At 44.3% G+C, this 12,948-nt stretch overlaps 1 protein-coding gene across 8 annotated transcripts in view; it reads right to left on the reverse strand.

Annotated features, from left to right (window-relative positions):
- Positions 1-8,194, reverse strand: part of LOC126952700 (HLA class II histocompatibility antigen, DRB1 beta chain) — a 174,541-nt gene extending 166,347 nt beyond the window's left edge. For 6 of the 8 annotated variants that reach the window (XM_050787527.1, XM_050787521.1, XM_050787522.1 and 3 more), the window contains exon 1: positions 8,034-8,170. In XM_050787527.1, coding sequence (XP_050643484.1) covers positions 8,034-8,133 — 100 coding nt within the window. In that variant the 5' untranslated portion in view covers positions 8,134-8,170. Of the gene's footprint in view, positions 1-8,033 lie in introns of all 8 variants that reach the window. The other 2 variants (XM_050787520.1, XM_050787523.1) reach the window with 2 other exon arrangements.
- Positions 8,195-12,948: the final 4,754 nt, after the last annotated feature.

The following is a 12,948-nucleotide window of genomic DNA, read 5'->3' on the forward strand; positions in this document are numbered from 1 at the left end:
AATGATTTGAACCTAGAATGGAACCCAGTACACAGTCGCTGCTGAGAAAAAGAAGTGTGGTTTCCATGAATAAACCAGGGTATGGGAACTGATCACCGTCGGGATCCTGGAAATCAAGAAGGGGCTCAAGCTCCAGCACATTTCATTTGATGTCTTTCATTTTGATGTCACACTAGACCCCTTCTCCTCCTGGTGAGAAATACAGGCAAACTTCTTCTTTCTCCTTCTAGTTGGAAGAAGAATTCACAGATAAAGAAACAGTGATTTAAGAAAAAGGAAATCTTTTTATTAAGAGTCATCTCTTTTTGCCTGGACACAGTGGCTCACATCTATAATCCTAACACGCTGGGAGGCCAAGGCAGGAGGATTACTTGAGTCCAGCAGTTTAAGACCAGCCTGGCCAACATGGCAAAATCTCATCTCTACCAAAATTACAAAAATTAGCTGGGCATGGTTGCCTGCCTGTATTCCCAGCTACTCTGGAGCCTGAAGAGGGAGGATTGCTTGAGTGTGGGAGGCAGAGGTTGCAGTGAGCCTCAATCGCACCACTGAGCTTCAGCCTGGGTGACAGAGCCAGGCCCTATCTCAAAAAGAAAAAAATTGAGGGGGCGGAGCAAGATGGCCGAATAGGAACAGCTCCAGTGTCCAGCTCCCAGTGTGAGCGACACAGAAGACAGGTGATTTCTGCATTTTCAACTGAGGTACTGGGTACATCTCACTAGGGAGTGCCGGACAATCGGTGCTGGTCAGCTCCTGCAGCCCGACCAGCAAGAGCTGAAGCAGGGCAAGGCATCGCCTCACCTGGGAAGCGCAAGGGGGAAGGGAATCCCTTTTCCTAGCCAGGGGAACTGAGACACACAACACCTGGAAAATCGGGTAACTCCCACCCCAATACTGTGCTTTACCAAGGGTCTTAGCAAACGGGCACACCAGGAGATTTTATCCCACACCTGGCCGGGAGGGTCCCATGCCCACGGAGCCTCCCTCATTGCTAGCACAGCAGTCTGAGATCTAAAGGCAAGACAGCAGCGAGGCTGGGGGAGGGGCGCCCGCCATTGCTGAGGCTTAAGTAGGTAAACAAAGCCGCTGGGAAGCTCGAACTGGGTGGAGCTCACAGCAGCTCAAAGAGGCCTGCCTGTCTCTATAGACTCCACCTCTGGGGACAGGGCACAGCTAAACAACAACAACAACAACAAAGCAGCAGAAACCTCTGCAGACACAAACGACTCTGTCTGACAGCTTTGAAGAGAGTAGTGGATCTCCCAACACGGAGGTTGAGATCTGAGAACGGACAGACTGCCTGCTCAAGTGGGTCCCTGATCCCTGAGTAGTCTAACTGGGAGACATCCCCCACTAGGGGCAGACCAACACCCCACACCTCACACGGTGGAGTACACCCCTGAGAGGAAGCTTCCAAAGCAAGAATCAGAGAGGTACACTCGCTGTTCAGAAATATTCTATCTTCTGCAGCCTCTGCTGCTGACATCCAGGCAAATAGGGTCTGGAGTGGACATCAAGCAATCTCCAACAGACATACAGCTGTGGGTCCTGACTGTTAGAAGGAAAACTAACAAACAGGAAGGACACCCACACCAAAACCCCATCAGTACGTCACCATCATCAAAGACCAGAAGCAGATAAAACCACAAAGATGGGGAAAAAGCAGGGCAGAAAAGCTGGAAATTCAAAAAATAAGAGCGCATCTCCCCCGGCAAAGAAGCGCAGCTCATCGCCAGCAACGGATCAAAGCTGGATGGAGAATGACTTTGACAAGATGAGAGAAGAAGGCTTCAGTCCATCAAAATTCTCAGAGCTAAAGGAGGATTTACGTACCCAGTGCAAAGAAACTAAAAATCTTGAAAAAAGAATGGAAGAATTGATAACTAGAATAATTAATGCAAAGAAGGCCATAAATGAAATGACAGAGATGAAAAACCATGACACGAGAAATACATGACAAATGCACAAGCTTCAGTAACCGACTCAATCAACTGGAAGAAAGAGTATCAGTGACTGAGGATCAAATGAATGAAATGAAGCGAGAAGAGACACCAAAAGAAAAAAGAAGAAAAAGAAATGAACAAAGCCTGCAAGAAGTATGGGATTATGTAAAAAGCCCAAATCTACGTCTGATTGGGGTGCCTGAAAGTGAGGAGGAAAATGGAACCAAGTTGGAAAACACTCTTCAGGATATCATCCAGGAGAACTTCCCCAACCTAGCAGGGCAGGCCAACATTCAAACTCAGGAAATACAGAGAACGCCACAAAGATACTCGTCGAGAAGAGCAACTCCAAGACACATAATTGCCAGATTCACCAAAGTTGAAATGAAGGAAAAAATCTTAAGGGCAGCCAGAGAGAAAGGTCGCATTACCCACAAAGGGAAGCCCATCAGACTAACAGCAGATCTCTCGACAGAAACTCTACAAGCCAGAAGAGAGTGGGGGCCAATATTCAACATTCTTAAAGAAAAGAATTTTCAACCCAGAAATTTCATATCCAGCCAAAATAAGTTTCATAAGTGAAGGAGAAATAAAATCCTTTACAGATAAGCAAATGCTTAGAGATTTTGTCACCACCAGGCCTGCCTTACAAGAGACCCTAAAGGAATCACTAAATATGGAAAGGAACAACCAGTACCAGCCATTGCAAAAACATGCCAAAATGTATAGACCATCGAGGGTAGGAAGAAACTGCATCATCTAACATGCAAAATAACCAGTTAATATCATAATGGCAGGATCAAGTTCACACATAACAATATTAACCTTAAATGTAAATGGACTAAATGCTCCAATTAAAAGACACAGACTGGTAAACTGGATAAAGAGTCAAGACCCATCAGTCTGCTGTATTCAGGAGACCCATCTCACATGCAGAGACACACATAGGCTCAAAATAAAGGGATGGAGGAAGATCTACCAAGCAAATGGAGAACAAAAAAAAGCAGGGGTTGCAATCCTAGTCTCTGATAAAACAGACTTTAAACCATCAAAGATCAAAAGAGACAAAGAAGGCCATTACATAATAGTAAAGGGATCAATTCAACAGGAAGAGCTAACTATCCTAAATATATATGCACCCAATACAGGAGCACCCAGATTCATAAAGCAAGACTTTAGAGACTTACAAAGAGACTTAGACTCCCATACAATAATAATGGGAGACTTCAACATCCCACTGTCAACATTAGACAGATCAACAAGACAGAAAGTTAACAAGGATATCCAGGAATTGAACTCAGCTCTGCAGCAAGCAGACCTAATAGACATCTACAGAACTCTCCACCCCAAATCAACAAAATATACATTCTTCTCAGCACCACATCACACTTATTCCAAAATTGACCACATAATTGGAAGTAAAGCACTCCTCAGCAAATGTACAAGAACAGAAATTATAACAGTCTATCAGACCACAGTGCAATCAAACTAGAACTCAGGATTAAGAAACTCAATCAAAACCGCTCAACTACATGGAAACTGAATAACCTGCTACTGAATGACTACTGGGTACATAACAAAATGAAGGCAGAAATAAAGATGTTCTTTGAAACCAATGAGAACAAAGATACAACATACCAGAATCTCTGGGACACATTTAAAGCAGTGTGGAGAGGGAAATTTATAGTACTAAATGCCCATGAGAGAAAGCTGGAAAGATCTAAAATGGACACTCTAACATCGCAATTAAAAGAACTAGAGAAGCAAGAGCAAACACATTCAAAAGCTAGCAGAAGGCAAGAAATAACTAAGATCAGAGCAGAACTGAAGGAGATAGATATCCAAAAAAACTCTCCAAAAAATCAATGAATCCAGGAGTTGGTTTTTTGAAAAGATCAACACAATTGATAGACCACTAGCAAGACTAATAAAAAGAAGAAAAGAGAGAAGAATCAAATAGATGCAATAAAAAATGATAAAGGGGATATCACCACCGACCCCACAGAAATACAAACTACCATCAGAGAATACTATAAACACCTCTATGCAAATAAACTAGAAAATCTAGAAGAAATGGATAATTTCCTGGACACTTACACTCCCCCAAGACTAAACCAGGAAGAAGTTGAATCCCTGAATAGACCAATAGCAGGCTCTGAAATTGAGGCAATAATTAATAGCCTACCAACTAAAAAAAGTCCAGGACCAGATGGATTCACAGCTGAATTCTACCAGAGGTACAAGGAGGAGCTGGTATCATTCCTTCTGAAACTATTCCAATCAATAGAAAAAGAGGGAATCCTCCCTAACTCATTTTATGAGGCCAACATCATCCTGATACCAAAGCCTGGCAGAGACACAACAAAAAAAGAGAATTTTAGACCAATACCCCTGATGAACATCGATGCAAAAATCCTCAATAAAATACTGGCAAACCGGATCCAGCAGCACATCAAAAGCTTATCCACCATGATCAAGTGGGCTTCATCCCTGGGGTGCAAGGCTGATTCAACATACACAAATCAATAAACGTAATCCAGCATATAAACAGAACCAAAGACAAAAACCACATGATTAGATGCAGAAAAGGATGCAGAAAAGGACTTTGACAAAATTCAACAACCCTTTATGCTATAAATTCACAATAAATTCGGTATTGATGGAACGTATCTGAAAATAATAGGAGCTATTTATGACAAACCCACAGCCAATATCATACTGAATGGGCAAAAACTGGAAGCATTCCCTTTGAAAACTGGCACAAGACAGGGATGCCCTCTCTCACCACTCCTATTCAACATAGTGTTGGAAGTTCTGGCTGGGGCAATCAGGCAAAAGAAAGAAATAAAGGGTATTTGGTTAGGAAAAGAAGAAGTCAAATTGTCCCTGTTTGCAGATGACATGATTGTATATTTAGAAAACCCCATTGTCTCAGCCCAAAATCTCCTTAAGCTGATAAGAAACTTCAGCAAAGTCTCAGGATACAAAATTAATGTGCAAAAATCACAAACATTCTTATACATCAGTAACAGTCAAACAGAGAGACAAATCATGAATGAACTTCCATTCACAATAGCTTCAAAGAGAATAAAATACCTAGGAATCCAACTTACAAGGGATGTAAAGGACCTCTTCAAGGAGAACTACAAACCACTGTTCAGTGAAATAAAAGAGGACACAAACAAATGGAAGAACATACCATGCTCATGGATAGGAAGAATCAATGTCATGAAAATGGCCATACTGCCCAAGGTAATTTATAGATTCAATGCCATCCCCATCAAGCTACCAAGGAATTTCTTCACAGAATTGGAAAAAACTGCTTTAAAGTTCATATGGAACCAAAAAAGGCCCCGTATCTCCAAGACAATCTTAAGTCAAAAGAAGAAAACTGGAGGCATCACGGTACCCGACTTCAAACTATACTACAAGGCTACAGTAACCAAAACAGCATGGTACTGGTACCAAAACAGAGATATAGACCAATGGAACAGAACAGAGCCCTCAGAAATAATACCACACATCTACAGCCATCTGATCTTTGACAAACCTGAGAGAAACAAGAAATGGGGAAAGGATTCCCTATTTAATAAATGGTGCTGGGAAAATTGGCTAGCCATAAGTAGAAAGCTGAAACTGGATCCTTTCCTTACTCCTTATACGAAAATTAATTCAAGATGGATTAGAGACTTAAATGTTAGACCTAATACCACAAAAACCCTAGAAGAAAACCTAGCAAATACCATTCAGGACATAGGCATGGGCAAAGACTTCATGTCTAAAACACCAAAAGCAACGGCAACAAAAGCCAAAATTGACAAATGGGATCTAATTAAACTAAAGAGCTTCTGCACAGCAAAAGAAACTACCATCAGAGTGAACAGGCAACCCACAGAGTGGGAGAAAATTTTTGCAATCTACTCATCAGACAAAGGGCTAATATCCAGAACCTACAAAGAACTCAAACAAATTTACAAGAAAAAAAAAAACAAAACAAAACAACCCCAACAAAAAGTGGGCAAAGGATATGAACAGACATTTCTCAAAAGAAGACATTCATACAGCCAACAGACACATGAAAAAATGCTCATCATCACTGGCCATCAGAGAAATGCAAATCAAAACCACAATGAGATACCATCTCACACCAGTTAGAATGACAATCATTAAAAAGTCAGGAAACAACAGGTACTAGAGAGGATGTGGAGAAATAGGAACACTTTTACACTGTTGGTGGGATTGTAAACTAGTTCAACCATTGTGGAAAACAGTATGGCGATTCCTCAAGGATCTAGAACTAGAAGTACCATGTGACCCAGCCATCCCATTACTGGGTATATACCTGAAGGATTATAAATCATGCTGCTATATAAAGACACATGCACATGTATGTTTATTGTGGCACTATTCACAATAGCAAAAACTTGGAATCAACCCAAATGTCCATCAGTGACAGACCGGATTAAGCAAATGTGGCACATATACACCATGGAATACTATTCAGCCATAAAAAAGGATGAGTTCCTGTCCTTTGTAGGGACATGGATGCAGCTGGAAACCATCATTCTCAGCAAACTATTGCAAGAACAGAAAACCAAACACCACATGTTCTCACTCATAGGTGGGAACTGAACAATGAGATCACTTGGACTCAGGAAGGGGAACATCACACACCAGGGCCTATCATGGGGAGTGGGGAGGGGGGAAGGATTGCACTGGGAGTTATACCTGATGTAAATGACAAGTTGATGGGTGCTGACGAGTTGATGGGTGCTGACGAGTTGATGGGTGCAGCACACTAACATGGCACAAGTATACATATGTAACAAACCTTCACATTATGCACATGTACCCTAGAACTTAAAGTATAATGATAATAAAATAATTAAAAAAAAAAGAAAAGAAAAAATTATCTCTTTCAATGAATCTCCTAGTGCTAAGCATCTGTGCAAGCTTTAGAGATTTCTGGAAACGATGACAACATAGCTGGGGAAAAATAGAGAGAAACCGGAGGAAGAGGTAAGCAGACATGGCTAATTAAGGAAAGCTGAGGGCATCATGAGTGAACCTATGAAATTTAGGACAAGACCCCAGTAAGATAATGAGTTCCCAGGACATGCTCATTGACTTTCAGCCCTATGAGATGTGAGCAATGTCCACATTGTCTCGGTAACCCCACACAGAGCATATAGTTTGAACATTATTAAATTTCTGATATTTGATTATTTTTTACTTACAAAAACAGAATTTCTTATCATTTATACTTTGTTAGTTAAATCTTTTCTGTCATGTCTAATTAGAGCATGTAGGAGATGTAGGAGAAACAAATATAGAAAATTTAAAAAGATTCATAATAAACACTAACCTGGGCCAGTTTTCCAGAGGATGCCTTAAGTTCTTTAGGCACCAAAGAATATCTCATAAATACTCTGTATCTGCAAGGTGACTCCAAGTACTAAAGATCTCAGCTTCAGTTCCAGGGATTTTTCCCCATAAGAAAGAAAGAACACTAAGTATAACTTTTGTCAGAGAACCTACATACGCTACAGGCATACAGGCTTTATAAACACTGGAGTTCAGAAAGAAAAGAAAGGAGATAATGGGGAGGCCACTGGGTCCATCCTCACATATGAGGAAGAGGGGCCAACACCACAGTTCCTGTGGAGGACATAACCCAGGATCGTCTAGGAGAGACCCTTTGAATTCCCTTGACTCCCACAAAATTTTCAGTAAAAACCTGCTTTTGTCTGACATAAGTCAACATAATAAAGGGAAGTGCTGTATGGGGAATTTATTTTAGCATCCTTATTTATAAATCCTCTAAAGACCCTGAGGACATGTGATGCAAAAGTTTTATTCCTGGAGATATGAAAAAGAAATGACCTGTATGGAGGCCCCTTACACAGTCTCATGGAGATGGCAAGTAGCCAAACTCCTTTTGTGGTGGAAATAATTTGGGATCCAATGATAAAGATGGGCAATCTCTGAAAAAGTTACAATTTTGTAACAGACATGGTCTGGGCACAATGTTAACAAAACTCCCTATTTTTCCCACCCCATAGTAGCTCAGCACCCACAATGTGCACTTACGTCGGGTGTCCCCAGCCAAAGCCAGTGGGGAGCTCAGCACCATCAGTGTCACTGTCAGAGCTGCCATGCAGGAGCCTCCAGGGAGCCTCAGACACACCATGCTGGAAACGAGGACAGGACCAGGGTCCAGAGGAGCAGACAAGTTACACTCAGGGAGAACTACGATCCCCCTCCACTCACATTCCAAATTATAAGGAGGAACTTACTGATTTCCTTGCTCCTGGAATGGGTAATCTCGTATTGGAGAACCAATCAGCACCTGAGTCCAATAGCATCATCAGTCGCTGGTCAGAGATTCAGTATGAAGGTCCTCTTCTGAAACAATTTCCTTCTTTAAAGGGTTGTTTTAATTTAGTACTTGAAAGGTTTGATCCAGTTGCATGTAAAACACTTTAATTGGGTCCCTATTGTGAGCCAGCTCTGTGCTGGTCAGTGATGTGTTCACAAGTTTGAGTCTTGTAAGAGCATTCATTTCCCACTTGACAAGACAACCGTTTGCAAAAGTGAGTTTGTGAGTGTGTTTAGGAGTAAAGGAGATGGAGGGAAAGTGGTTGACAACGTGCAGACCTTTAATCTGGTCCTTATTGCACCATATCTTAATGTTGTAGATTTACGAAAATTACTTCACGTCTCACAGTTGAAATGAAGGCACTGCGATCTTTCAGGTCTTTCAATACTGGAAAATGCTGTGATTCTCTGGACACCTCAAGGAGCAGCAGCCCCGGGTATCTGATGATATGACAGAATGACAGCTGTTGACTGGAGAGTGCAATCTGCACCTCTTTACAGGTAGGGATGTCTCTAATAAGTTAAAGGAAATTGAAAGTTTTTAATAATTTAATCTGAGTAAAAGGTTTTTTTCAAATGTGTCTCCTGATGATGCCCCCAAGTTTAGTGGCACCTCCAAACCACACACAGGCAAGGGGTTTGCAGGGTCACCTATGTGCAATGGAGGGTCTGAAGGTGCCTTTGTATAGCACTTACCCTAACAACGTGATAAGGTCAACTGTGCAATCAAACTATTCAGGGGTCTGAGAGATCGATCAAAGACTCAATGTCAGCTGTTGACAGAAAAACTCTGTTTTAAAATAATTAATACTTTACATGAAGAGTGTTCAATCCCTCATTCTTGGTTCCCATTATGATTTCCTCATTTGACTGAGGCTATGGCCCTTTACTATTATGCTTCTCTTGTTTTATCCTAAGAGAAGATATAAGAAGACTTTGCTAACTAATACATTACAGAATGTTCAGGAAAGATAATCCTAGGGAAAAACTATGAATTACATCAGTTGATGTAATCATATAATTTTAAACGTATAATTCTACATTTAGATAATTATTATGCTTTATACTATTATTAATTTTTTTTTCTTTGAGACAGAATCTCACTCTGTCGCCCAGGCTGGAGTGCAGTGGGGGGATCTCGGCTCACTGCAAGCTCCGCCTCCCAGATTCACGCCATTCTCCTGTCTCAGCCTTCCGAGTAGCTGGGACTATAGGCGTCTGCCACCACGCCTGGCTAATTTTTTTTTGATTTTTAGTAGAGATGGTGTTTCACCGTGTTAGCCAGGATGTTCTCGATCTCCTGACCTCATGATCCGCCTGCCTCGGCCTCCCAAAGTGCTGGGATTACAGGCTTGAGCCCCCGCCCCCGCCCTATGCTTTATATTAACATAAATGTGATATCTAAGATTCAGAATGGACTTCAAAGTACAGCTATACATGTAAAGTTCTGCATTAATTCACACCCTACCACAGTTCTGATAGGCACTCATTCCTTATGTGCCTTAGTGTTTCCAGGGGCAGGATTCTCATCATGCTGCAATAAAAATGAACATTTTACTTTGTACTCAGAATTGTACTAAGGGCTTTCTAGACTTCATATTTTTATTTAATTCTCACATCAGCTCAGTAAAATAAACCCTTTTCATGCTTACAGGTGGAGAGAATAAAAAGATGGAGATAAAACAACTTTTGCAAAGATACAAACCTAGCGAAAGGTACACCACAGAGTGAACCAAATTATATACCCCTCAGACTCAGACACTATATCATACTCCTTCACATTCCATTTCTGAGAATAATGTTCCTTGTATTAAAATTATTTATATCCCTATAATTTATGGGTGTGCATAGCAATAAGACTACTTCTTTTAATGAATGCTAGTATTACATAATTTGAGAAAGACACTGTGTAGCAATTCTAGTTCCTTCAAAAGATTCCCCTCATCATCATTGACAAGAGGAAGATCCTGTCAAAAACAAAAACAAACAAAAAAACACAAAGAAAGAAAAAAGAAAAGAAGAAAAAGAAAAGAAGAAAAAAATTGTGAAAAAAAAACTAATGGTAATGATGGTAATCTAGGAAAGCCATCTAAGGTTCACCTTAGCATTTTAGGATAAAACGGTGGTGATGATGGCAGTGACAAGCAGTCCAGAGTGGCTGGTTGCAGCGGGAAGTTGCAAGCGGTGGTGGCAGGAGTGACTGTGGGAGCAGTGGCCATGGTGGGACCCCTGTGCCCCAGGTCCCCCGTGCCTTGTGTCCCTGACTACATTGCACCAACCCCTGAGCAGCCAGCAGGACCCGCCCCCATGCTCAGAGCCTCCACCAGTCCTGCATTGCTGCTCTCATCCTGCAGCTGTGGGGAGGGCATGGAGCTGGGGCCATGCCTCAGGGGTCTGGGGTGAGAAGTGGGAGTTGCCCCACTTTGGGGACCTATCCAGCCGCAAGGCCACTGTCCACCCTGCTGAGGGAGCACTGTTCCTAAGGCTCAGGAGAAGGCTCTGCCTGAGGCCCCCAGGGTTGTGCCCTCGGGGGTGGCCACTGAGCCTGATGCTCCCCATGGCAGGTCCTTGGGGACCCTGCCACGATCTGGTCCCCAAGGTGCCTCCCCAGCCCCATCCAGGCGAGGGAGATCCCTGGGCACCCCTGAGTTCTAGGAGAAGATCTTGCAGAGATATCAACTTTGCCCCAGATGCCGGCCTGGGCCCAGTGAGTGGAGCTGCCCACCTTAGGCTGCGAGAAGCTGTGACAGGGGCTACCTGCAGGCTCCACAGATTGGGTGGGAGACCCACCCTACCGCAGCAGGGTCCAGGCCTCTGTGCACTCCACGCCCTCAAGGCTGAGAAGGCCTCCGTGTCCCTGCAGTCTCCGGGGTGTCTGCTCCCACTGCCTGGCCTCTCCCCTGGTCTCTCCCAGCTCCTGCTCTGATCTCAGAGTGGAGGTGGGCCTAGCCCCGGTGCTGCCACAGCCTGGTCGGGTGTGTGCACACTCAGGGCAGCACTGACATACCAGTCTCCTGCCACCTTAGCCATGGGGAAGCTGAGGGAAGATGGGCTGAGGGAAACTGGCGTGGCCTACAGGTTCCCCTTGGCATAAGCAGCCTGGTCGCTGTGGATAGCGGTGGGAGGCAAACAGCCTTCTGGGCAGAAAGAGGCAGGTCCTGCTGAGGCCCTGCTCACCAGGCTGGGCTGCCAGTCCTGCTGACAGCAGTGGGAACTTGTGCCTTTTCTGGGCCTGCCCCATGGCCGCCCATGATGTGCACTTCCCTCTGAGGCCTGTAAAAGCCCTGGGCTCAGGCAGGCTGGAGCAGAGGATGGAGAGAGCCGAGAGAGAGGACAAGGAGATGAGCGATGACCTGCTGCAGAGAGGAGTTGCCCTCCTGAGAGGAGCTACCCTCTCTGCGGAGAGCTGAACAGGTGTCGGGACAACCTGGCTATGGAGAGGAGCTGCCCACTGCAGGTCTCTGAGTTGTTCTATGGCTTAATAAAGCTCCTCTTTGTCCTGCTCACTCTCCACTTGTCTGCATACCTCATTCTTCCTGGACTCAGGACAAGAACTGGGGATCTGCCGCTGAATGGTGAAGCTAAAAGAGCTGTAACACAAACATGGCTGAAACATGCCCCTTGCTCACCATGTCGTGGGCAAAGAGAAGGAGAGAAGAGCTGTGGCTCTTCAGGGAGCCCAAACCTGGGAGCTCACTGAGCCAGGGCTGCGACTCACTTTTTGGGGCCTGTGGTTCCTGGGGTCTCCAAGCTTCCAGGTGCCACGTTGTTCCCAGTGCCAGCTGTGGAAGCTGCTTGTGGTGTGCCTGGTCCAGCTGCAGCCTCACAGGGAGCTGACACCCATGGCAGCACCTAGAGCTGCCTGCCCTGCACAGTCAACATGCCTGGCTTTGCACAGTGGCCAGACCCCACACTGAGTTGCACACATATCCCATGCCACCTGACTCACCCTTGGCAGGTGTGGGATCCAGGCCGGTAGTGTGAGCTGAGCACTGCATGCCAGGCAAAGTGGGTGAAATGAGCCCAGCTGGCCCGAGTAAAACTCAGGCAAAGGCATTACCAGTCACAGGATTCTGGCAAGAAAAGCAACACCCCAATGATCCCGTAACAGTTACATGCTTAGCCTGGCTCTGTTTCCCCACCCAAATCTCATCTTCAATTGTAATACCCATAATCTCCACACGTCCAGTGTGGGACCTGATGGGAGGTGATTAGATCATGAGGACCATTCCTCCAATGCTGTTCTTGTGATAGTGAGTGAGTTCTCACGAGATCTGATGGTTTTTATAAGTGACAGTTCCTCCTATGGGTACATTCTCTCTCGCCTGCTGCCGTATAAGATGGTCCTCTTCCTCTTCTGCCATGATTATGAAGTTTTCTGAGGTCTTCCCATCTATACAGAACTGTGAGTCAATTAAACCTTTTTCCTGCCGGGCACAGTGGTTCACGCCTGTAATCCTAGCACTCTGGGAGACCTTAAGCGGGTGGATTACGAGGTCAGGAGATCGAGACCCTCCTGGCTAACACGGTGAAACCCTGTCTCTACTAAAAATACAAAAATTAGCTGGGGCTGGGCACGGTGGCTCACGCCTGTAATCCCAGCACTTTGGGAGGCCAAGGCAGGCAG

This window comes from Macaca thibetana, chromosome 4, assembly GCF_024542745.1.
Source record: "Macaca thibetana thibetana isolate TM-01 chromosome 4, ASM2454274v1, whole genome shotgun sequence".
In the NCBI taxonomy this organism is placed as follows: Eukaryota; Metazoa; Chordata; class Mammalia; order Primates; family Cercopithecidae; genus Macaca; species Macaca thibetana.